This window comes from Petromyzon marinus, chromosome 3 (genome assembly GCF_048934315.1).
Source record: "Petromyzon marinus isolate PM22_M1 ecotype Great Lakes invasive population chromosome 3, UKy_Petmar_22M1.pri1.0, whole genome shotgun sequence".
NCBI classification, from domain to species: domain Eukaryota; kingdom Metazoa; phylum Chordata; class Hyperoartia; order Petromyzontiformes; family Petromyzontidae; genus Petromyzon; species Petromyzon marinus.
Genome location: NC_133669.1, coordinates 16,875,048 through 16,899,357, shown reverse-complemented (window position 1 = coordinate 16,899,357; position 24,310 = coordinate 16,875,048). Strand labels below are relative to the sequence as shown.

At 45.8% G+C, this 24,310-nt stretch overlaps 2 protein-coding genes across 2 annotated transcripts; one reads left to right on the top strand and one right to left on the bottom strand.

The window, feature by feature from the left end:
• The first annotated feature begins 552 nt into the window (after positions 1–552).
• Positions 553–13,324, top strand: LOC116955611 (XK-related protein 8-like). Its single transcript, XM_032976771.2, has 5 exons — positions 553–596; positions 5,419–5,761; positions 6,433–6,623; positions 7,022–7,341; positions 8,298–13,324. Exons 2-5 carry the CDS (start codon positions 5,433–5,435, stop codon positions 8,721–8,723), a joined length of 1,266 nt encoding a protein of 421 aa, XP_032832662.2. The 5' UTR covers positions 553–596; positions 5,419–5,432; the 3' UTR covers positions 8,724–13,324.
• A 169-nt stretch (positions 13,325–13,493) lies between these two features.
• On the bottom strand, positions 13,494–24,182 carry C3H16orf89 (chromosome 3 C16orf89 homolog). The gene is made up of 8 exons (XM_032976761.2): positions 23,681–24,182; positions 23,026–23,196; positions 22,466–22,697; positions 21,643–21,757; positions 20,112–20,247; positions 16,942–17,058; positions 15,732–15,794; positions 13,494–15,000 (listed from the first exon to the last, which is right to left on the bottom strand). The coding sequence occupies exons 1-8, from the start codon at positions 24,033–24,035 to the stop codon at positions 14,807–14,809; spliced, it is 1,383 nt and encodes a 460-aa protein (XP_032832652.2). The 5' UTR covers positions 24,036–24,182; the 3' UTR covers positions 13,494–14,806.
• Positions 24,183–24,310: the final 128 nt, after the last annotated feature.

Here is a 24,310-nt window from a genome sequence, read left to right as displayed (position 1 = left end):
GGTATGGGGTGGATAGGGCTGGGTATGGGGGTGGACGGGGCTGGGTATGGGGGTGGACGGGGCTGGGTATGGGGGTGGACGGGGCTGGGTATGGGGTGGACGGGGCTGGGTATGGGGGTGGACGGGGCTGGGTATGGGGGTGGACGGGGCTGGGTATGGGGTGGACGGGGCTGGGTATGGGGTGGACGGGGCTGGGTATGGGGTGGACGGGGCTGGGTATGGGGGTGGACGGGGCTGGGTATGGGGGTGGACGGGGCTGGGTATGGGGGTGGACGGGGCTGGGTATGGGGGTGGACGGGGCTGGGTATGGGGTGGACGGGGTTGGGTATGGGGGTGGACGGGGCTGGCTGGGTATGGGGGTGGACGGGGCTGGGTATGGGGGTGGACGGGGCTGGCTGGGTATGGGGGTGGACGGGGCTGGCTGGGTATGGGGGTGGACGGGGCTGGGTATGGGGTGGACGGGGCTGGCTGGGTATGGGGGTGGACGGGGCTGGCTGGGTATGGGGGTGGACGGGGCTGGGTATGGGGGGGACGAGGGGGGGGTATGGGGGATGACGTCACACTGGCTTCCCGACCGCCATGACGGAGCGCCTTGCGTGAGTTCCTTCTGACATCTTCTGACTTCTCGTCAATTCCGTATAAAACAATTTTTAAATTCGCCCTAAGCTCGCCTGCGCTGCTTTCGATATCCCCCTCTCTGCGTGGGGTGTACACGAATGCACTAAATAACATAAAAGAATAGGGTGCTAATGTTGAGCAAGTTTTTCTCTGCAGACTCCACGCATGCATTAATTCGTGATGTCGCTGTTGTTGATGCTGCAGCTCTTGAGACGCTTATGGAGATGTTGGTGTTGGAGATGATGAGGCGGGGTGAATGTTACAGAGAGAACCACAGGCATTGCATGAGCACGTCCGGGGTTACTTTCTTCCTTCGTGTGGGTGATGTGTAAACTGTGCTGCTACGTTAATACGTTTTATATCGTTCATGCAAGCTGCATCTCACACCGCTGTGCAAAACGACGTCAACAACAACAACATTTATATTGCCTCTCGCAAAACACACACACATATATAGCACACCGATATATATGTGTATGTCAGCACAATTGAAGGCTGTAGTTAACGCAATGTTTTTTTTGTTAAATTGGAAATTAAATAGTGGAAAGGGATTCAATCGCTCTGAGGTGTTTGAGTGAGATGGTGGTGGTGGTGGTCCCCTTAGGGGAGTTTGAGACGTGTGAGGGGTTGTTTGTTAACCTGCTACAGCCTCAGGTGTTACACCACCAGGCGAGAGCAGTCGGGGATCTGGCAGAGGGAAGGAGGCGACGGCGTCGTTGGCCTCGAGCTTCGTGTCGCGTACCTAGCCAGAGTACTTGCCCTGTATACACTGTCGTGTGTGTATGTATGTATACACTGTCCTGTATACACTGTCGTGTGTATATACTGTCGTGTGTGTATGTATACTGTCATGTGTATATACTGTCATGTGTGTGTATGTATACTGTCCTGTATATATACTGTCATGTGTGTGTATGTATACTGTCCTGTATATATACACTGTCATGTGTGTACACTGTCGTGTGTGTGTATATATACACACTGTCATGTGTGTATGTATACTGTCATGTGTGTATACTGTCGTGTGTGTATGTATACTGTCATGTGTATATACTGTCGTGTGTGTGTATGTATACTGTCATGTGTATATACACTGTCATGTGTATATACTGTCGTGTGTGTATATAGTGTCCTGTATATACTGTCGTGTGTGTATGTATACTGTCATGTGTATATACTGTCGTGTGTGTATATATACTGTCCTGTATATATACACTGTCATGTGTACATACTGTCGTGTGTGTTTGTATCCTGTCCTGTATATATACACTGTTATGCGTATACTGTATACTGTCGTGTATATATAGTCGTATGTATGTATATGTATACTGTCCTGTATATATACACTGTAGTGTGCGTATATATACTGTCCTGTATATAAATATAGTCACTTGTATGTATATATACTGTTCTTTGGATCTTTCAGTATGGTCACGTAGATAGAAAAAAACAATAAAATAATAAAAATGAAAATAAAGTGAATGAAAAAAATAAGATAATAATACTGTCCTGTATATACTGTTGTACTTCGCACTGCGTCACGCTACTGAAACACAGTCCAGTATACACAATAGTATTGTGTACACACACACAACAATACTGTTGTGTATACAGTGAGGGAAAAAAGTATTTGATCCCCTGCTGATTTTGTACGTTTGCCCACTGACAAAAAAAATGATCAGTCTATAATTTTAATGGTAGGTTTATTTGAACAGTGAGAGACAAAATAACAACAAAAAATCCAGAAAAACGCATGTCAAAAATGTTATAAATTGATTTGCATTTTAATGAGGGAAATAAGTATTTGACCCTCTCAATCAGAAATATTTCTGGCTCCCAGGTGTCTTTTATACAGGTAACGAGCTGAGATTAGGAGCACACTCTTAAAGGGAGTGCTCCTAATAGCTTGTTACCTGTATAAAAGACACCTGTCCACAGAAGCAATCAATCAGATTCCAAACTCTCCACCGTGGCCAAGACCAAAGAGCTCTCCAAGGATGTCAGGGACAAGATTGTAGACCTACACAAGGCTGGAATAGGCTACAAGACCATTGCCAAGCAGCTTGGTGAGAAGGTGACAACAGTTGGTGCGATTATTCGCAAATGGAAGAAACACAAAAGAACTGTCAATCTCCCTCGGCCTGGGGCTCCATGCAATGATCATGAGAACGGTGAGGAATCGGCCCAGAACTACACGGGAGGATCTTGTCAATGATCTCAAGGCAGCTGGGACCATAGTCACCAAGAAAACAATTGGTAACACACTACGCCGTGAAGGACTGAAATCCTGCAGCGCCCGTAAGGTCCCCCTGCTCAATAAAGCACATATACATGCCCGTCTGAAGTTTGCCAATGAACATCTGAATGATTCAGAGGACAACTGGGTGAAAGTGTTGTGGTCAGATGAGATCAAAATGGAACTCTTTGGCATCATCTCAACTCGCCGTGTTTGGAGGAGGAGGAATGCTGCCTATGACCCCAAGAACACCATCCCCACCGTCAAACATGGAGGTGGAAACATTATACTTTGTGGGTGTTTTTCTGCTAAGGGGACAGGACAACTTCACCGCATCTAAGGGACGATGGACGGGGCCATGTACCGTCAAATCTTTGGTGAGAACCTCCTTCCCTCAGCCAGGGCATTGAAAATGGGTCGTGGATGGGTATTCCAGCATGACAATGACCCAAAACACACGGCCAAGGCAACAAAGGAGTGGCTCATGAAGAAGCACATTAAGGTCCTGGAGTGGCCTAGCCAGTCTCCAAACCTTAATCCCATAGAAAATCTGTGGAGGGAGCTGAAGGTTCGAGTTGCCAAAGAGGAGTGGGACAAAATTCCTCCTGAGATGTGTGCAAACCTGGTGGCCAACTACAAGAAACGTCTGACCTCTGTGATAGCCAACAAGGGTTTTGTCACCAAGTGCTAAGTCATGTTTTGCAGAGGGGTCAAATACTTATTTCCCTCATTAAAATGCAAATCAATTTATAACATTTTTGACATGCGTTTTTCTGGATTTTGTTATTGTTATTCTGTCTCATTGTTCAAATAAACCTGCCATTAAAATTAAAGACTGATCATTTCTTTGTCAGTGGGCAAACGTACAAAATCAGCAGGGGATCAAATACTTTTTTCCCTCACTGTACACGACAGTATTGTTGTACACACGACAGGATACAGGGTGGCCCAAAAGTTAGGACACGGTTATATTTTAACTAATCACAGGGTTATTTAATATATTATTTTATATATTTTAACAAAATCTTCAAAATGACTTCCATTCACATCAATGCGTGCATTTAATATATTTAGAAATTAATTTAGTACTTCTATTACGTTCATCAGTTGTTTTGTTTCAATTCTTTCAGGGTTCTTGGGAGAGTTTTGTAAAAGACGAATTTGAGGTTGACCCACAGGAAGAAAAAAATAATAATATATACAATGTTCACTTTAATCATAAACATGTATACGTATTTAATGCTGGTGTTAAAATAAATTAAATAACCTCGTGTGTTAATCTTTGTTTTTTTCGGTAAAGTCACGTATAAATAAGAAATAAAAAAATAACAGCGTACGATGGCTCGGTTGCAACACAAGCAGCCATCATCAGGCACAGAAGAGCCAAATTTAAGAGAGAGGGGAAACACACAACCCCAGATGTACACACAGACACCCAAGCAGGGGGAACCAACACCGACACAACAGGGGACACAGAGAGAGAAGCACACCAAACAGACAGAGTTAAGCAGAACTCGGAAACCACATAAAACAACACAGACGGTCGGTCAAAACACAACCAATGCATAGCCTGGTTGATTACGCCACCTCAAAGATTTCCAAATTGCAAGCCAAGTATGAAATCCAAGATACAGATGGCACACACACACAGACATTCAAGCAGAGCGGACCAGCACAGGCACAAGCACACAGTGAAGTCGCCCCAAATAGGCAGAGAAGGCAAGGCTGAGAGACAATGGACCTTGTGTGTCCTGACTTTTGGGCCATCCTGTATACTGTCCAAAATACAGACTTCTGTTGTGCAACGCTATGGTATATGCTGTACTCGCAGGACACTGTACAACACACGTGTACACTGCCACACACGACTACAGTATTGTACATGCACCTGGTATTAACATGAATTCTTACGTTCAGGAACCACCCAGGCACAAAGTCTTCTAGCATCTGACGAGATCGGGCGCGTTCTTGATAATGTGGCCGTAGGCAGGACATAAATATATATTTGTATATGAAAAACATTGTTCTGTAAAGGACTGAGTCACCTGTTTGTGTTATGTTCTTCTTAGATGTGTTTTGGTTGTTCCACGTGTTGTTCGGCATGGTGTCCGATGCCTTCGCTCCATGTGACAGGAGCTTATTCGGGGGGGGGGGGGGAGTGCCTCGGTGGCGTGATGTTATCTCTCTGGTGCAGAGATCCGAGGTTCGATCCTGACACTTGCTGTGTATTTGGAGTTTGAATATTCTGCCCGTGATCACGTGGATTTTTTTCCGGGGTCCTCCAGTTTTTCCCTCATTCAGAACCAACGTGCGTTTAGAGTGTTTGGTTGCTATAAATGTCCACGTGATAAGCCACTTTGTTGAGCTATCATTTGTGGCCAGGTCACTTCTGAAAAAGAGCTATATAGCTCAGTGAGCCTTACCTGGTAAAATAGAAAAAGTAGTGGAAGACTGAATTGAGCTGACGTTTTCACCCATGACCGTGTAAACTTACGCAGATGTGTACGTTCTTCACTTTCCAGTCGCGTCTCTTGTTAAACCATACACGTGCGTGTGTCCCACAGGCATTGTTCCTGAGATGACGAACGCCAGCAGCCCAGGGGGCCTGCGCCGGTTCCACTTCGGTTACTTTGACCTCTTCTGGGCGTGCGTGGGGCTCGTTTCTACGCTGCTTGACCTCGGCACCGACATCAACACCATCACGAAGCTGTACCTCGCCAGCCATGTTGTATCGGCCTCCCTGCTGCTGGCCTGCAGGCTGACGGCCGACATCGTGGTGCAGTTCTTCAGCCTGGCGTGGCTTTACGATGACTGGAAAGAGCGACGCGTGAATCAAAACTTGGAATTTCCGCGACCTTCATGGGTGGTCAAAGTGCTGCACTGCCTGCAGCTTGGCCTCATTTACAGGTGTCACATTGACTGTCTTTCCAGCAGTGTAAATATGGGTAACACCACCATCTTAACAGGTCATGTGTGATGGGGTAAGGTGTGGGTACTTTGACCTCTTACAAGACGTTCATGTTTGGCCAGCATGTAAATTGAAATAACCTCTAAACAAGTTCTCTACAGCTGGAATTGGCAAAACCTAAGGTGTTCTTGGAAAAAAAAGGTTTCCACTTGGTGAGGGTTTTCTGGATAAATGAAAATCATTCCTTGTGGATTACATGAGGGTCTTGCAACAAGCTGTGTGGACACCAGTCAAGTAAAATTCTCAAATGCAAAAATAACTTTGATTCAAATAAAACAGCTACATAAGACTTACACCTTCATAATTAAAATTGTCTTATAACACAAATAATAGGCTGCGTTAAGCAATTACCCTTAATCATAGCAGAAAGTGAGATTTTGATAGATATATGCATTCGTGTTCAAGATGAACCTGGTGATATTTTTCAATTTGTGAAAATGCTTCACTGCCCATACAGTCACATTTTTGTGCAATAATTGAAAATGCTACAGCTCTCCGCCGTGTGTTCGGTTTATCATCCCATTGGTTGAATCGCTATGAGGCGGGAGTTGACTCATGACACATGCCTCGTGAATATTCCCCATTGGCAATGTCGCAATTTGTTTGTCAGATTTGTGTGGGCGCTCCGCAAGGGCTGGAAAGCGATACAAGATGGCGGCGAGGGGTTGGCAGCTGAGGCAGTCTACCGCTCGACAGACATCACCATGCTGCGCCTATTCAAGACGTTTATAGAGAACGCTCCGCAGCTCGTGCTGCTCATCGGACGCATGGTGCAGGCGGAGCGGGTCAACTTGATGGAAGGTGCGTTCACTACGCTTGTGCTGCACACTTTTATGCATGAAGAAAGACGAAACCCAAAAAGTGAACGGCTCTCCCCTTTCACTAATGGCTGGATTCTCTCGTGTTGTTGCCGCATTAATTGTTAAACATCATCAGCCATTCACTGTTGGGCTGATGACAAAGGGCTCACCAAATTGTGGCACTTCTTGCGATGCAGTGATCCATCTTGCTTTTGCATTAAATTAACAAAAACAAATCTGGTTGTGTAAGGTAGCAGGAAGATTCCTCGTGAGTAGCACCTTGTGTCTGCATGTATGTGCGCGTGTGTGTATATATGTCTACTACCATGCTTGTGCACATTTGTGCAAATATGTTTGCACATGCATGCGTACGTTTGCACATGTGCGTGACGTGTGCAGGCCTCAGTGCAGTCGTCTGCCTCTTCTCCATCTCCTGGATACTGCTCGACTACCACAAAGCGCTGCGTATCTCACTGAACAACAAGCTCCAGCTGCAGGGCTACCTAGCCTCGTTCGTCTACCTGCTGTGGAACCTGCTGCTGGTGGCGCCGCGCGTCGTCACGCTGGGTTTCTACGTGGCGGCCGTGGGCCCCATGGCGGCCGTGCACGTGGCGCTGTGGTGGTTCGCCATGCTGGTGTGGGCCCGCCTGCAGGACACTGATTTCACCACTTCGAAGAAGAAGGAGTTCGTCTACAACAGCGTCGTGGCTGTCATATGGGTTCGTGATATTTATGAGGTCGCACTCGTTACACACTAAGTGCTTGGCCATAAATGAACCACAATACCTTGCTGATCTCGTCAAGGACCATAAACCATTGTGCAAACTCCGGTTATCCTAGCAGCGGCTTTTGACTTAACCATCGAACAAAGGCGGCCACTGCATTGCGTGTTTTCAGATGAGATTCTGCAGCCGTCTGGAACACTCTTCTTATATTAGGAAGCCACTGGAGCCATGCACTTTTAACTCTAAATTTAAAACTCATTTCTTGAGAACTGATTTTTGTGTTTAGTTGTCCTTCCCCCGCACCTCCGATTAGCACGGAGGGTTAGGTATGGTGCGAGAGAAGTTCAACATGCATACATCACAAACGAGCACTTCCACCAACTTTCCTCACCATTGTTTTTGCAATGTATTGCAACAACCGAATCGCCCGATCCTGTTGGATCTTAGAAACTAAGCAGGGTTTGAGTCTGGCTTGGATATTGAGAATGCCAGTTGTTGTAGGGTTTGGACTGCGAGGTGAATTGATCTTTTTCAGAGTTTTGAGTTTTCTCCAGATACTCCTGGTTCATCTCAAGTGGCAAATGCTCATTTTTTTAATTGGGGAAAACATCCCAATATAGGTCCCTTCTGAAAAAAACTGTTTAAAGAATAATTGAGGTTTTACCTGAGTAAAGGAATATTAGTTATATTTTTTGACATGTTATTAATTTCTCAAATCTCTTTATGTGTTTCAATGCATTTTTTGTCATGCAGCTGAATACAGCTGATGAAAGGTCTTTACACTTTCAATTTCCCGCTTTGTTATTAATATTTTTTTTCTCGGCAGTGATAGTTCATCATTTACCTTAACCATTTATTGTATGCTGCACTAGCATTCGGAGGCGCTCGCGAGCAGCACTTGCCCCCATGATTTGCTTGGCTAATGTTAATATTTGTGTATCTGTGTACAGATTTTTTCCTGGTTCAATGTGTCGAAAACCAGGACGTTGTGGAGGAGCATCATCTACCACTTCGCTGTGCTCGTCGACATCATCATCATGATCATGGTGTATTATGTTTTCCTTGGCGAGGACACTCAAAAGCTGGTGTTCTTGTGTTTTGTCTCCGTGGTGTTCATCTGCTATACCTGTGGAATCGCTGTACGCTGTGTTTACTATAGGCGCCTCCACCCCAGTGTGACGGTGGCGACCGTAGAGTTTGTGCAGCCTGAAGTGCAGTTGAACATTATAGACGTGGACACAGATGGGCCAATGGAGCCATTCACCAAGCAGGTGAACAAGCGAATCACAAAGTTTGTAGGGTACCCACATTTGCCCAACAGCAGCAGCAGAAGCAGCACGCGTAATGGCAGCAACAGCCGCTCTAGAATTGTATAGCAGCAGGGAATGACAGCGTTTTACAATCTGAGCCTATTTTAATTCAGGGTGAGGACTACAGGTAGACCTCGCTTAATGCTACGCCGTAGAACGATGATTCATTGTCGCGCTCTTTGAACCTCGATGATTGTGATTCATAGTCACGATAAAACTTTTATCTGTTTTTTTATGTTTTTATCCGATATTATTACAGTACAGTATTTGTTTAGCTAGGTGAGAACTCACACGAGTCCCAGGCTCCACTGAAAAGAAACCTCACCACTGAAATTTAGACTGAGGCCATCGCGAAGCTCATAGAGGTCCTGGAGCTCTTCTCTGAGAGTGACCCGCATTGGGACCACAACAGCTCCTCCAATCTCATCTCCCACCGCTGCCTTGTAGGAGGAGTCCAGTAGAATGCACTTGTGTACAGTTAAAAATACTTATGTGAAAATAAATTATTATTTTTGTTTATGAAATAATGTTCGCCCATTGTATTATTGTTCGTGCTATTATCGATACCCCAATGAAGCCCTCATATAATGCTTATACGAAATAAATAACGCTTTCGGGAACGCATCCCCATATATAGAATGGTATAATGACCCCTTTTAGCACCGATTCAATTAGCGCTCACTTCTCCAGGAACGCACCTTGAGCGCTAAGCGAGGTCTGCCTCTACTAGGTTTTAAGTTGTGCTTAACAGCTCTCGGATGTATGACCCGAAAATGCGTGAGAGAGCGGGTTGAGATCCATGTTGTGCAAAAACCCAAATGCGAATTATTTATATTTTTTGTTAACATGTTCATAATTACTTTATCCTGAGCCCTAGCTGTAAGTTGCCATTTTGTGATCATTTATTTGAGCACATGTAAATACAAGTACACAACAGAATACACAATGCAAACATTTACATTCCACTTAGCCTAAGAGTTGGATTTTATGTCCTGATTAACAGTCGTTGTCAAAGTTATTTAGTTTTTTTAGTCTTTTTATATTAGATTGTTATAAGACCCGGCCAAATGTAGTTTTCTGAATTTTGTACGTACTGTACTGTATTTACAGTTTACAATGCCTTTGACCAAATTGTAAATTTTTAGAAGCTCAGCCAGGTCGAGCCTGGCGCAAGCTTGGATGGGAGACCACAATGGATAATAAGTTGCTGTAGGCTTGACACGTAGGCTTTCGTGACCAATATTACTTTTTACCAATTATGGCAACATCGCCAAATGATGCTGGGTGTAATTCCCAGCGAAACTTCGTACTCAAATTGTAAATATAGTGGATCAACACACTGGTGCGCTGAAGAAGTAACTAATTTGCACGTTTTGTTTACGTGACAAACCTTATTAAGTGGCTGTCAGGTAGTGGCGGGTTAACACATTTACGCGATATAACCCAAAAAAAAACTTATGAATTGCTATTGGCCGCTGTGGGGCTGTGTGTTGGGGAGCGAAGGGGAGTGCAGCAAATTGTATTATTGTACTGTACTCCTGGGCATACACATCTATGCTACCAACCTTCAACCCACACTGACCAGCTGTGTGAAGTATGCCAATGTCCCCCCACGATCCTCATGACACGAGATAGCCTGTCCTCCAGCAGCGGACTGACATAAAATAACTACTTGTGGACTATATTATTTCCCATACGTTTTGGACATGTCACCTCACCTTCAGGATGTTAAGTTGATGAATAGAAGTGTATTTTGTACGAATACTGTGCAGTATTTAACACGAATGTCTGTTCTATCAAGTACAACTTATGGGGGAGACAGCCAAGATAGAATGTTGTGCTGTGCTTGAGATTAGCGGCTGGCACAGCTGTGTGAAGCCACCATCGTCTCCTCAGAACGGAAAGAAGTGGGAATGTGTCCAGAATGGTAATGTAAGAGTACAGCCCAAGACTTCATGTCATGTATTTATCCAGATTGTCTTGCTGAGTCTTAAGACTTCTCCTGCCTTAGCATAATTGGCTATTCCACTTTAATGAATGTTTTGCATTTGACAGAAAATAGAGTATCTGGAGAAAACACATGCTTGTAAGGGTGTAACCCTCAATCCACAGCATTGGGTTTATAAACCCATTTGCTTTACTGCCATCTCGTGGCCACTTCGCAGCCCAGCGAATTTGACAAATCTCTGGTCCAACGGGATTCTTTCCTCCTAAACACTGTGTGTGCCACAGCACCTAGCCTGGCACAACCACCGCGGTGATGTCACCACCTTTTTGTGCAAAATGGTAGTTGTGTGCGTTAGCATTTACACTCGAGTGCAAGAGCACTCATATTTCACACCTCCGATGAGCATGGTTGGCTACGTACGGTGCGAAAGAAGTTATACATTCATTTAACCGAGGTCAACAGACCCTGTAAGGAACCAAGGTGACTTTAGGAGGTGGCGAAAGGTGGAGTCTGTCAGGATAAGCATTAGGAGCTGAAGAGTTTCTACAAGGGAGTTTCCAGCGTACAAATACTACAAGTCTCCACCTCTGCTATCCCACTGACACTTGAGTTATACTGTACAGTTCACGTGTGAACAAATGTTTGCTTTGCATCTGATTTTTGGTGACAATGTGTCAATGTCTTGCCAACAATGGAGGAAATCTCCAAAGCTGCTTTGTTAAGATGTAAATCTGACTCATAGCTTTCAGTGTTTTCAGTAATCATCTACCGGCTCCACATAAACAAGACTGTTCCCTGCAGGTGGCCCACCAGTGATTATAAGAGCCCCTTCTTTCAGGGCATTTACATCCCCAAGGATCACGTGTAGTTACTCTGTGGCAGGTGTAAAACATGGAGACACTCTACCTGCGATTTGAATAATTCAACAGTTGGTATATTTCACGTTGCCTTCCTGAAAGCACTGAAGTTTGTTTACAACGTAAACGCGACCAGTTGATAGTGATTTCTAGCATTTTTAAACAAGATACAACGTTTTTTTTCGTAAGAGCATTTTTGTTGATTCATGGATGTGGATTTATTTGTTCAAACTGCACGGTGCATATCTTGTCTTGGACTGATTGGCAAATGCTGTGAACCAAATGGGATCCAAGTCTTGTCCGTGACTTACTGGAGGAATTTTTGATACAGATTACATAACACATTAAGCTTTTCCAGTTGATAAATGTTCGTGAGGCACAAAAGCTCCCTGGAACTCTATGGGGTTAACCCACCACCAATCCAAAATTCACACGAAAGTCGTTTGTAAGTTCATTCACAAATAATGTGTATGTAAAGAAATGTAAAAAAACTTTCAACCGTTGTGTTTTTGTTAAAAGTGACCAGATGCTGTGTGGCTGCTGTGTAAAGTTAAATACGTGTTATAACTATATTATTGGTTCTTTCCGTAAAGTCACGTGGAAGGGAAATAATAAAATAATAAAAAAACAATTATCACGTTTCGATTGCAACACAAGCAGTCATACCGAAAGAACCAAGAATATGAATCCCTGCAGTCACGAAAACTTAAAAATGTGTTAAAACTGTATGCCATAAAATAGTGAAATTATTCATCTGAGGCAGCTGGATGGCTTATGGGAACAATGTTGTGTTCGTGTCAGTGGTGATGCAGTACAGCTGAGATTCCTGGGTGTGAATCCCAGGTTTCTACCCGATATTAAATCTGGACTGGTGTTGTTTTTTTGCTTAACAGCAACTGACTGCATTACTGTTTAGAAATTTAATTCAAGACGGCTGGTATATATGAGTAGATAGCAGGCGAGAGGTGAACACTCGCACTGCTTGACATGAAGATGCACTACTGATCATGGTTGCAGCTGGACCTGTGACGTCGTTCTGCCAGATAACATGGTTTTGTTTGTGGGCACTTGCTGAAATGGGGGTTTCTTTGCCTGAAGCCTTGGTTCTGTCGGTATATGTGGGACACAGGCCGTGGAAATGCATCACCACGTCAATGGATGGCGATTTGTTTAATTCGAGGATGTATTTATATGACTATTTGAACTGATATTTTCTTTCTCCAGTATTTTATTTAAATTCACTTTCAGTAAAAGATATCTCCCTTAATTGAGCATTGCACAGTGCACGTTGTCATTTGCAGTTCTGAGCCGGTGGTGGAAAACCTATTCCTGTCTGGCCAGTCTCACCATATGAAAGGTGCATTGCTTGAATCGTGCCCCAACCAGGACTTAAACTCACAAACTGTTGTGAGTCGCACGCTCTGCCGTTGCAACGCATCCTTCTAAATTGCCTTTGCGGTTTGGACTTGTGGTAAAGTGACCATATGATGCTGCTGTGTCCAGTGAACAGTATGTTTTCGTGTAGTGAAATGTGCATTGTGATATCAGTAAACCAATGATGTCTGGTACACTGAGAAAATCTGTGATGAAAGTGTCAAGGATGATTCCTAAAGTGTTTAATGTCATCTCATTTGATGGCGCCTTTCTGACCAGCACAATAATACCCCAGGGAGATAATCCCTACACTTTGTAACTGGGTACTATTTGAGGTTTACGTTTCAAACGTTCAATTTTAAACCTGTATATTTGTAAAAAAAAACGAGAATAAGTAAAAACAAAAAGTTAAACATGGATCAAAATCAATTAAATATTTTTTTTTTATATTAACATTGTGTTAATAAAACATTTGGATATGTTCTGTACCTATCGGTGTCTGTTTATGTTGTCACGTTGAGTAAATGCATTCAGAGTGTGTCGTGCATTGGCTGTGAGCAAAACGGATAAGCTGTATGACACTGGTTCTCCGGACTCGGTCTCAATGAGCTGTTCACATCAGACCGACAAGAAAAAAGCACTTCCACAGCAGACATTTGCAGGGCGTTTAATGACGAACGAATCGATCCACAGTCGCAAATGCCCACACATCACGCTCACAGAAGCACATCGTAGTAATTGTCACTTCCTACCCCCCCGGAGAAAGTGGAGAAGCGTCGTGTACAAAGTCTTAACAAACTGAGGTGAAGCAAAACCAGAAGAAAAAAAAAACAATTATCAAACACGAGGCAGCTTCAACTATGCAGCTAACTTGTTTTAATGTTGCATCATTGTTGTGCAACTTTGTGGCTTGAAGCTCTTGTGGAGCATTAATGTGTTATTGTGAATCGTTTATTACAGCAAAATTTATTTTAATAACCAGATATAAACAGCGAATTTGTTTTACTAACCAGATGTCCACTCAAAGATAGGGTTTCGCAAACTCCAGTCCTCGCGAACCACCACGCTACCATCTTTCTCTGTTTACCAATTGACTCCCCATTCAAATACAAATTAACTCTTCTTTGGTTCTTTCGGTAAAGTCACGTAGAATGAGAATAAAATAATAAAATAACACAATAAAGCTTCAATGAAGCTCTGTCGTCCCGACAGTTCTGTACCTTTCACCTGAAGACGGCCGCTTGCGTTGTGGCCGAAACGTCGTGAGAATTTTATTGTGTTATTTTATTATTTCATTCTCATTCTACGTGACTTTACCGAAAGAACCAAAGAAGATGAATCCTTGCAGTCACGAAAGCTTTAAATCGAAACAAATTAACTCGTTCCACGTTGCGCGCGCCCAATTATTGTTGAGCAGGCTCCTATGTGAGGCGCAAAGCAATTAATGCTCTGTCTTGCGTCAATAGCCAATTCAAATTAAGATCTCAGTGTGCGCGTATGTTGAACTTCTTTCGCACCGTACGTAGCCAACCGTGCTAAACGTAGGTGCGTGTGTGCACGTGTTCCGTGTGTGTACGTGTGTCCACGTGACAAACCGGTGTTGATCGCTTAGTGTGTCACGTGGGTCGCGGGAACTGGAAACCCTGTGACAATTTCGCCAACAAACAGAAGCTAATAAGCGAATTTTCTCAGTGATTTGTTTACCTTTCCGATATATTTGCACCTATCGTGTTTTTGTATCGTTTGCTGTTCTAACGTTCTGACCCGCCCCTGCTGGACATCTGTGAAAAAGAGCCTCATAGATCATCGGCAGATTCCTCCAGTATGAATAAATCTTGTGATTCTGAAATACTTGTGAGAGAGCGTCTCTCCCCAACTGAAACCTTAATCGCAATCAACATTTATTTGGCGCTGTTCTTAAAACTACTCGAGAAAACCCTCACTCCGAGCGGTCGTCTCCGACGAGCCGTTTAGCGTTTACTCCACAACCTGCCTGGCGACTGGGAGCCGAATCGCTGGGGCAGGCGAGGAGGGAATCCATCCAACCTCGACGCCCACCGTGGCGGAATTGGCTCCGCGGCGCAGGAAACAAGGGGCAGCAACTCTCGCACAAAGCAACCCAGGAGGCCCACGGCGACCGCAGTCTTGTGGCTTGAGCAGCCACCTCCACACGGTCACACGCACGGACAAAAATACTAAAGATCCCCCCGTATAGCCTGTAACAGACTTGTTGGGGGCAAGGGCTGTTAGCGAGCACCTATGAAGGTCAGCTCGGCACACGAGCGGGTGGGTGGCCAGCGCCATGCCCGGCTGCATTTGCCTCCCCAGCGGCGATGTTTACGCACCGCACCAGGAACTCATTTGAAGCCGAGTCGACCTCGGGGAGGCCCAGCACCGGTTCAAATAATCGTCACCGCATTCGTAGCACAGCGCGCTAACCATATGCAAAAGACAAAGATCCCCCGTGTAGCCTGTAACAGACTGTTGGGGGCAAGTGCTGTTAGCGAGCACCGATGAAACCGTACACACACACATCACCACTTTTTATTTCCCTCCACGATTTTCATTCAATCACCACAGTGCACCACAGCGCCCCTCATTCTGTCTCAGCCGGGTGAGTGTGGCGAAGCTGGGTCCTGTGCGGTTGCTCTGTGGTCTCACAATGGACGTGACAAGTGGCAGAGTTGGTGAAGTACGGTAATTAAACAAACGAGACTTTTACATAAAAATAACTCGATTTATGTTTACGTCTTCATTTTGACACACATTTGTTTTGTGTTATCCACACACACGCGAGGTTTCTGTGGGTACTCCCACAGGTAATAATATTCACTCGGGAAAGATTTTGAGGCTCGCGCATCAATGATGAGACGAGTGTTGCTGGATTAAACTCACCATCGATCCGCTTCTCTCTCCTCTTGTGAAGCCGCTCGAGTCCCACAGGCTCCCTGTGGGAACCTGTCGAGACAGTGCAGGACATCACGCTGTGTGTGGTGAACCGGGATTAAAGGAGACAAACCAATTAACAAATGGTTATCTTGCAGACACGAACCGAGGTTGTGCATCCCTGGCTGTCCTATGTGAGTTTAAAGCGGTCTTGATGGGGCAAGAAGACTTTCAATTTACGGTCCAGTGTATTATTATACCACTCAATATCGCGTGTATGTTAATACATTAATGCAGAGTCATCACAAGAACACCGTGACAGAGCACATGGCAGTGATTCTTTAGTATATTTCGTTCTCAATTCCGAAGGTTACAACTCTTGTGGGATAGTCGGCAGCATGTGGCCTACAACAGCCATTTGTGTTTTGGTTTGCATTTTCCTAAAATGCTGCGTGTGTTGTGATGTGATGCAGTAGATACGAACCTGGCAACCCGAATTCGATTCCTGCTCACGGCCAATACCAGTGACGATTATCTGAACCGGTCCTGGGCCTCCCCCACCGTCGATTCAGCCTTCAAATGAGTACCTGGTGCCATGTGTAAACAAGGCCACTAGGAAGACAAAGTTGGGTGCTTTGCTGGCAAACACCTCGTGTGCCATGCTGGCTTCCATAAATGCTTGCTAACAGCACTTGACCCAACAATCTATGAAGATAAGGGGGAGGGGACCTTTGTCTTTACCGCTGTACTTAGCAATTTGCCACGTAATTTGGCCAAGTGGCACAGGCATTAGAGCTCACGGCTTTCAGTTGGAAGGTTGTAAATTAAAATCCTAGGAGTGTGCATATCAACTCTGGCAGTGATCGCGTGCATGTGGGGAACTGCCAGTTTATGGCGAGCGGTGGTGATTAGTGCACTGTGCTACCAACACGTAGCTTCCTGCTCAGAGCAAACATCAGTGACGAATCTCTGAACTGGTCCTGGGTCTCCCCTAGGTTGACTCGGCCTTAAATGTAAATGCTGCCAAAAACTTGGTAAGAACCACTTGAAATGCTTTCCTGGATCAACAGGCGTAATGAGTGCAAAGTTTAAACATCACCACTGGGGAGACAAAAGGCCGCAGGGTGTTGTGCCAGTCACTCTCAACCCCCCTCCCCCCCCTCATGCTGTGGTGACCTTCCAAGGTGTGAGTGGCTGGGTGTGTGGTAGAGTATCTCACTGCCTCGTGTTGCGGGAGTCTTGAAGCAGCCGCTGTGTGGGTGCTGCATGTGCACGACTCTTCCGAGCCACGCAGCCTGCAGCCCCATGCGCCTCCCCGCCATGGAGCACAACAGCACTGCGCGACAAAGACAAATATTCCACATACAGCCTTTCACAGACTGCTGAGCCAGGTGCTGCTAGCGAGCACTTATGAACGCAGGCAAGGAGGCAAGGCACATGATGGGGTGGGTGTCCAACCCACGCCCGGCCGCTTTTGTCTCCCGAGTGCTGATGTTTAAGTTAATTTAAGGCGGAGTCGACCTCGGGGAGGCCCAAGTCCGGTTCAAATATTCGTCACCTGTTTGCCGTGAGAATCAAATTCGGGTAAGCAGCCACTGCATGCACGAGGACTCTCTCGCCTCACCACCACAGATGATTGCACTCGTGCTGATAAAAAAAAAGATAACCGGTAACCGTTTTCCGAAGGGAACCGGTGACCACTGGATTGCAAGTCCAGTGGTGCTCAGCAATAGCTTCTCTCTTTCTCGGTTAAAAACGTGAAATTATTGAGTGTAGTGCTCCAAGACATTTATATGTATGTGTGACAAACCATGAAATGTCTTTTGTTGGGATTTTAATGTGGTTATCGTGAATGCAAAATAACACAATGTAAGTGACCCTGGACTGGTAACGTCATTGAGCAATTGAAAACTCACGGAATCAGGCTAAATGTTTACACTGAGTTGTCAAGTGTGGCCAACTGATGGTGTCAAACAAAGCACAAGAACGTTTTCAATAAAAAGCACTCGGCATGTGTATTATGCAAACACCATCAGCGATTCCTGGATATGTGCATTGTGGTCCACTTGACTACGTCCCCGTCAAAATAAATGTGAGAAAATAAATTTGACCGACAGCAGCAGCAGTGATATGATGATAGTCAACTGTAGCGCTGCGTTCGTCCTCATTATGACTCATCAGTACAGTACTGTACAGGGTGGTCCAGATGTCGTGACCCCCATTTAATTTTCTAAAACTAAATGTTTTTGTAATTCAATGTAAGCAATACAATTTTATTACATATCATTATTGTTAAATCTTTCACAAAAATATTTTCGAACATTTCTCAGTTTTTCTGGTTTTTGATCTTTCACGAGCCCATACGCTCACGAGAAACCGTTCTTCAATAGCATGTGAACTCGTATCATCCATCTAAAATAAATAAGGTTTATTTAAAACAGGAATTGACAACGACATAATGGTACCTCCTTTGTCAGTACCAAAATATGATAATAGGTTTTCCCCTTTTTTCTGGCAACAAAAACAGGTGTTAAGATGTTAAAGCACAAACTGAAACCTTTTACAAGGAATCATGTCTGCATTAACCACAATGCTTGTGGTCAGAATGCAAAAAAAATACTCTGATAATATATGCATTGTCTTTGAAACGTATTGGTCCACACCAGAGACAGCTTTCTATTGAGCCTCGTCTCAAACGGTGTTAGACCAGAGGACGCCGTTTGGCATGTTGACAATGCATATATTATCAGAGTATGTTTTTAGTTTGCATTCTGACCACAAGCATTGTTTTTGTTGCAGGAAAAAAAGGGGAAATACCTATTTTCAGGAATTAACAAGCAAAGGAAAGACAATGGTAGGGGTCAATTCATTGGCAGTCACAAGACATCTGGACCAACCCTGCACGGTCCCTAATGCTCACTGCTGCAAAGTCTGCCTGTGGGAAGCCATCCACTGTGAAGTCCACACCTCCACACTCTAGCAGCCCATAACAATTTCGATTCAAAGCTTTCGTGACTGCAGGAATTCATCCTCTTGGTTCTTTTGGTAAAGTCACGTAGAATGGAAATAAAATAATTATTTTTCGATTTAAAGCTTTTGTGACTGCAAGGATTCATCTTCTTTGGTTCTTTCGGTAAAGTCACGTAGAATGAGAATACAATAATAAAATAAAACAATAAAATTCTCACGACGTTTCGGCCACAACACAAGTGGCCTTCTTCAGGTGAAAGGGACAGACCTGTTGGGACGACAGAGCTTCAATAAACGCTGTTAAGATTCGTAGCGCCCTTTTAAGCTGGTTGAGCGAAAGTCAGGCACCCAAGCAGTAGAATTTAGCATTGAAAAAGGTTGAGGGATTAGCTTGTGACTGGTCACAGAAATGGCTATGTAAATTCAAAGCCTACACATCCACAGAGGCACCCAGCACAAATCAAACAATAAATAAAAAATAAAACAACAAAAATCACGACGTTTCGGCCACAACACAAGCGGCCTTCATGCAGATGCTTACTTGAAACCGAATTCCCACCACCATCCATCCCATCTGTATGGGTAGCTTTCCTGTAGACAGAGTGGCTCATTGAACCATCAGGTCTCCTTTTAATTAAGACATCCAAAAAGGGTAGCTTGCCATCTTTTTCGGCCTCCATGGTAAATCTGATGGCTGGGTGTATGGAATTGATGTGGTCGCAGAATTGGTCTAGAGCAGGCTGGCCATGTGGCCAGATGACAAAAGTGTCATCCACATACCTCTTCCATAAGGTCGGGCGTAGAGTGGCAGTCTGGATGGCGTCAGTTTCTAATTTTTCCATGAATACGTTGGCTACAACCGGAGACAGGGGGGAGCCCATTGGAGTGCCCTCAGTTTGTTTGTAGAAAGTTCCGTTCCAGGTGAAGTATGTGTTCAATGCTAAATTCTATTGTTTGATTTGTGCTGGGTGCCTCTGTGGATGTGTAGGCTTTGAATTTACATAGCCATTTCTGTGACCAGTCACAAGCTAATCCCTCAACCTTTTTCAATGCTAAATTCTACTGCTTGGGTGCCTGACTTTCGCTCAACCAGCTTAAAAGGGCGCTACGAATCTTAACAGCGTTTATTGAAGCTCTGTCGTCCCAACAGGTCTGTCCCTTTCACCTGAAGAAGGCCACTTGTGTTGTGGCCGAAACGTCGTGAGAATTTTGTTTTATTTTATTCTCATTCTACGTGACTTTACCGAAAGAACCAAAGAAGAAAATAATTATCATGTTTATTTTTATTACTTTATTTCCATTCTACGTGACTTTACCGAAAGAACCAAGAAGATGAAGCCCATAACAAATTTCATGATCGTTGGCAATTAGCGAATGGGCCCCATCGACATCCGGGCCCAAAGTGGCTCGCTCCCGTACTGTTCTCCACGAAGAGGTCCTCCTGTGGCTGTGGGAGTCCCAGTGCGGCCAGGGCCCCGTTGTGCCGCATCATCTGCGCGCACAGCGCTCCCTGCTGCGCCCGTATGTCCGGGCCCCGAGACCAGGGGCAGCCGATCTGAGGAACGCACGCGTCAGTTTAACACGTAGGCTTTCGCGGCCAATATCATCCATGTTATAGGTTTTGTTGGGTCACATCGCGTAAGTATATAACTTTGTCGTTAAACCCGCCACCCACCCGACGCAGCCAATTAGTTAGGTTTGTCACGTAAACAGAACATGCCAATTCGTTACGAGTCGAGCACACCGGTGTGTTGGAGAGCAAATCCACACCATTTACAATTGTCGGGTGGTAGCGGGTTTAACAACACATTTATATTTATGCGATCGAACCCAAAAAAACCTATAACATGGAGGACACGCGCGTGACAGAGGCATCTTGTCAATCTGTATGTCCTGCACTTTGAACTTCTTTCACACCGTACATGGCCAACCGCGCTAATCGGAGGTGTGCGGGGAATGACAACATTACTAAATACAAATAGCAGTTCTAGAGACATTAATTTTCAATCTAGATCATTTAAAAGTGCATAGCTCCCGTGGCTTCCTAATATCGGAAGAGCCTTCCAGACGGACGCAGAAGCGCATCCGAAACCGCCTTTGTTCGATGGCAAGCCAAAAGACTCCGCGAGGATGACCGGGGTCCACGTGATGGTTTATGTTCCTTGACAAGATTAGCAAGGCAAACACCTGCTCAGTTTTTTTTGTTACTTGTGTTCTCCACAATAATGCCAATGATTATCTTGTGTATGTATATATGATAGTTCTGTGTCGAACTACGAACAACACCTATGAACATCTAGAAGTTCACCAGCATTTTTTCAAGCAAACCTCACTGCTGGTGAAACACTGAATGTTGAAATTGGTCCAACGTTTTGCTTGTGACAAACCAGTGCTGCTGAATCTATGCACCCTACACACGTACATCATAGCAGGCAATATGCACCAACATACAGTACCGACATAGCATGGAGAGGCCTTCATCCAGCAGTGGAGTGACAAAAGGTTGTAATTCTTGGTTTGATATTTTAGTTGATCCCCAGATCTCCCTTGCAAAATAGACTTGATCTCTCAATGGACCCGATTGGAGATGAGCAAAGGCTATCTTGTGTGCATGTCTTATTGGCAAGTGGGGAGCGGCAGTGTAGCGATTAGTGCGCTGCGCTATGAACCCGGCGACCTAAGTTCGATTCCCACAAATGGCCAATACCAGTGCTGATTAATTATCTGAACCGGCCCTGGGCCTCCCCTCGGTCGACTCAGCCTCAAATGAGTACCTGGTGGTGGTGTGTAAACATCGCCACTGGGGAGACAATGGTGGTCGGGTGTGGTGCTGGCCACATACTGCCTCGGTGTACCGAGCCGGCCTTGCTCGCTAACAGCACTTGCCTCAAAACCCTGTTGAGGCTTCACGGGGGGATCTCTGTCTTTGTGGCGAGTGTTAGGTGCTTACCTGTGTTGCCACGAACAGGTAGAGCAACTGATGGGAGAGCGCGTAGCCTGTGCATCCACCTGCACGCGCCCAGCGGGCACATGGCGTCGGCACGGAGCACACTGCCATGCGGGGCCTACACGCACACCAACAATCGTTACCCTCCACTGCATAGTGCCGGGCTCGTTAGCCAGGGGAGCAGGGGAGGCTGCGCAAAGCGGGGGAGGCTCGCAAGTTAAGAGGGGATGAGAGGCGAGCAGGTGATATCGGCGGCACAGTCAAAAGTCTTGACCCAAACGTGCCTGATTGAAAATGTTGGTAGTAAGCTAAAACTCAGTTTTATGTAGAGCCGTTAACACAAGGCCTCACAGCGCTTTACAACAGAATCGCAGTAAAAACCCTGAACGTTAAAATTAAGAGGCAAACAAACCTAAACCGACAGATACGCAAGAGAAAATAAATGTTTTCAAACGAACCCTAAAAACATCGTCTATAAACTGGCAACCAGCAGAACTAGGCAATTCTGGTCTTTTCATTGCTAAAATTACGTCACGACGTTTCGATCGCAGCACAAGCGGTCGTCCTCAGGCGGAAAAAATAATCCAGCAGTTGAACTGTGAACCAGCGAGAGAGCTGCTACAACGAGAGGTTATTTACGTGTTTTTTTTGTTTTATTTTATACCAACGTGACTTTACCGAAAGAACCAAAGAGTATGGATTCCTGCAGTCACGAAAGTTTCAAATCAAAATTATGTCATGTAACCAATATCGGGATTTCGTTTGTACGAAAATTAGTGAAATTATGGATATCAGTAAATACTCAAGCACTTTTATCAACCAGTACCCGGTGCCCAGCAGGCTGCTGAGGCAGCTGTCGCTTGAGTTTTCGTCATGGATGCACGCCGAGCTCGGCAGAGGGAAGAGAAACTCCATGGAGCTCTCAAGTGGATTCTCTGCGATCTCCTCCGCCTCCATGCGAGTTGAATGCCGCCGGCTGTTTGGAAGGGGCATTTGCGAGCAGCGGGAACTTGGCTCTGTCTTTGACCAAAAAGTTGAGATAGCCAACGGGGCCATCCCTGGAGATGTCGCATACACACACGCACACAGGGAAAAAAGAGTCACCTTGATAAAATGATAAGTGTGCTGTATATTTCCGATAACGGAGATGGTGGTGACAGTGGTGTTGTAGACGGCGTCACGGAGCCTGGCTGTTCCTGCTGCTCGTACCGCAGGAAGCGGTGGTGTTGTTTGTGATCATGGTGCTGCTGTTAGCGATTGCGGTGGGCGTGCTGGCGATTGTGGTGGCGTTGTTGGCAGTTGGCAGCGATTGTGGGGGACGTGTTGAAGGTGGAGAGTCTGGTGCGGAGGACCGTGCCACACGGCCCGGCCCTGCTGTTTGCTTACTCCAGCAGTAATGGGGCAGAGAGAGGCAGGCATGTTGCAGGGCGTCTGAACTGAGGTCGTGCACGCGCAGTGCGAGCTCCCGCACGCGTTCCACCATGGGGGTCACGCGCAGCGCTCCACCACGCTCCCCACACAGCGCCGCCTCCAGCTGCAGACCGTCCGCCAACTGAGCTGCGCACGCACAAAGACGAAGGAGAGGCCCCACTTTGAAGTGCCATGCGTGAGCACCGATGAAGGGCCAACAGCACGATCGCCCGCCTTCGTCCCTTTCATAGCCAAGGTAGGCGAGGCCCAGGGCACGTGCCGCTTGCTACCTGTTTTAGCTCCAGTTATGAAATTAAACGGGGGTCTACGATTTAATTGCACAGTGTGCTCACCACATTGACTATTTATTATGCCCTCCGAGCCAAGGCCTAATTTAACAGATGACAAAACTGGTAAAGAGTTAAGCCGACTGTATTAAATCTACAAATGGTGACTAATAAATATAATGGTAACTCTCGCTCTGTATCCAAATGTATAACTGTTTCCTTCTAGCCTGTGTATCAAAACATCGTAAGCGTGCATGAATACGTGACAAGAGCCCTTGTGGTCAGCGTAATCATTTCCTTTACAAGTGGCCCTGCCCTGAGCTACGATGCGAGCGAGTACCCACCGTGCATCATGCGGAATCCGATGACGCCGTCAAAGTTCAGGAGCTCCCGCGACGCCTCCAGGAAACGAGCAGCTCGTTCCAGCGCCCGCACCGTGGCGTGAAGAGCCTCCTCTCGAGACAGCACTCCCAGGTCCTCGCTTCCACCTTCTCCCGGGCTCTCACCTCCAAATCCTCCAAGACTCTCACTCCCAGCCCTTCTGAGACCCACACTCCCAGCACCACCGAGATCCTCACCCCGAGTACACTTCCCAGGTGGACAGGTCCCAGGTGAAGGGGTGTGAGTAGTAGCGCCGATCAAAGTTACGATTATTAGCAGCACTGCAGTCGCCATCCCTACTACGCGTCTCTGTAGCATGCGCACGCACACTCTGCGTATCCTGACACTGGCAACGGGACCATCTGATGCAACACAAGTACACGGGCAGCACCCCTTCTCGACTGGTACGCACACACACACGACACGGAGCCTGCCCCCACCACCTCCTCTTCACGGCTGCGTGGACGTTAACATCGCTGGTGAATGCGATCAATGGTGTAGTCTTCCGCGAGAGACGCGGCAGGAGATGTAATGATCCTCTTACACGCATTCACACCCGATATCTCTCACATCCATACTCACGCTCTCTCTTT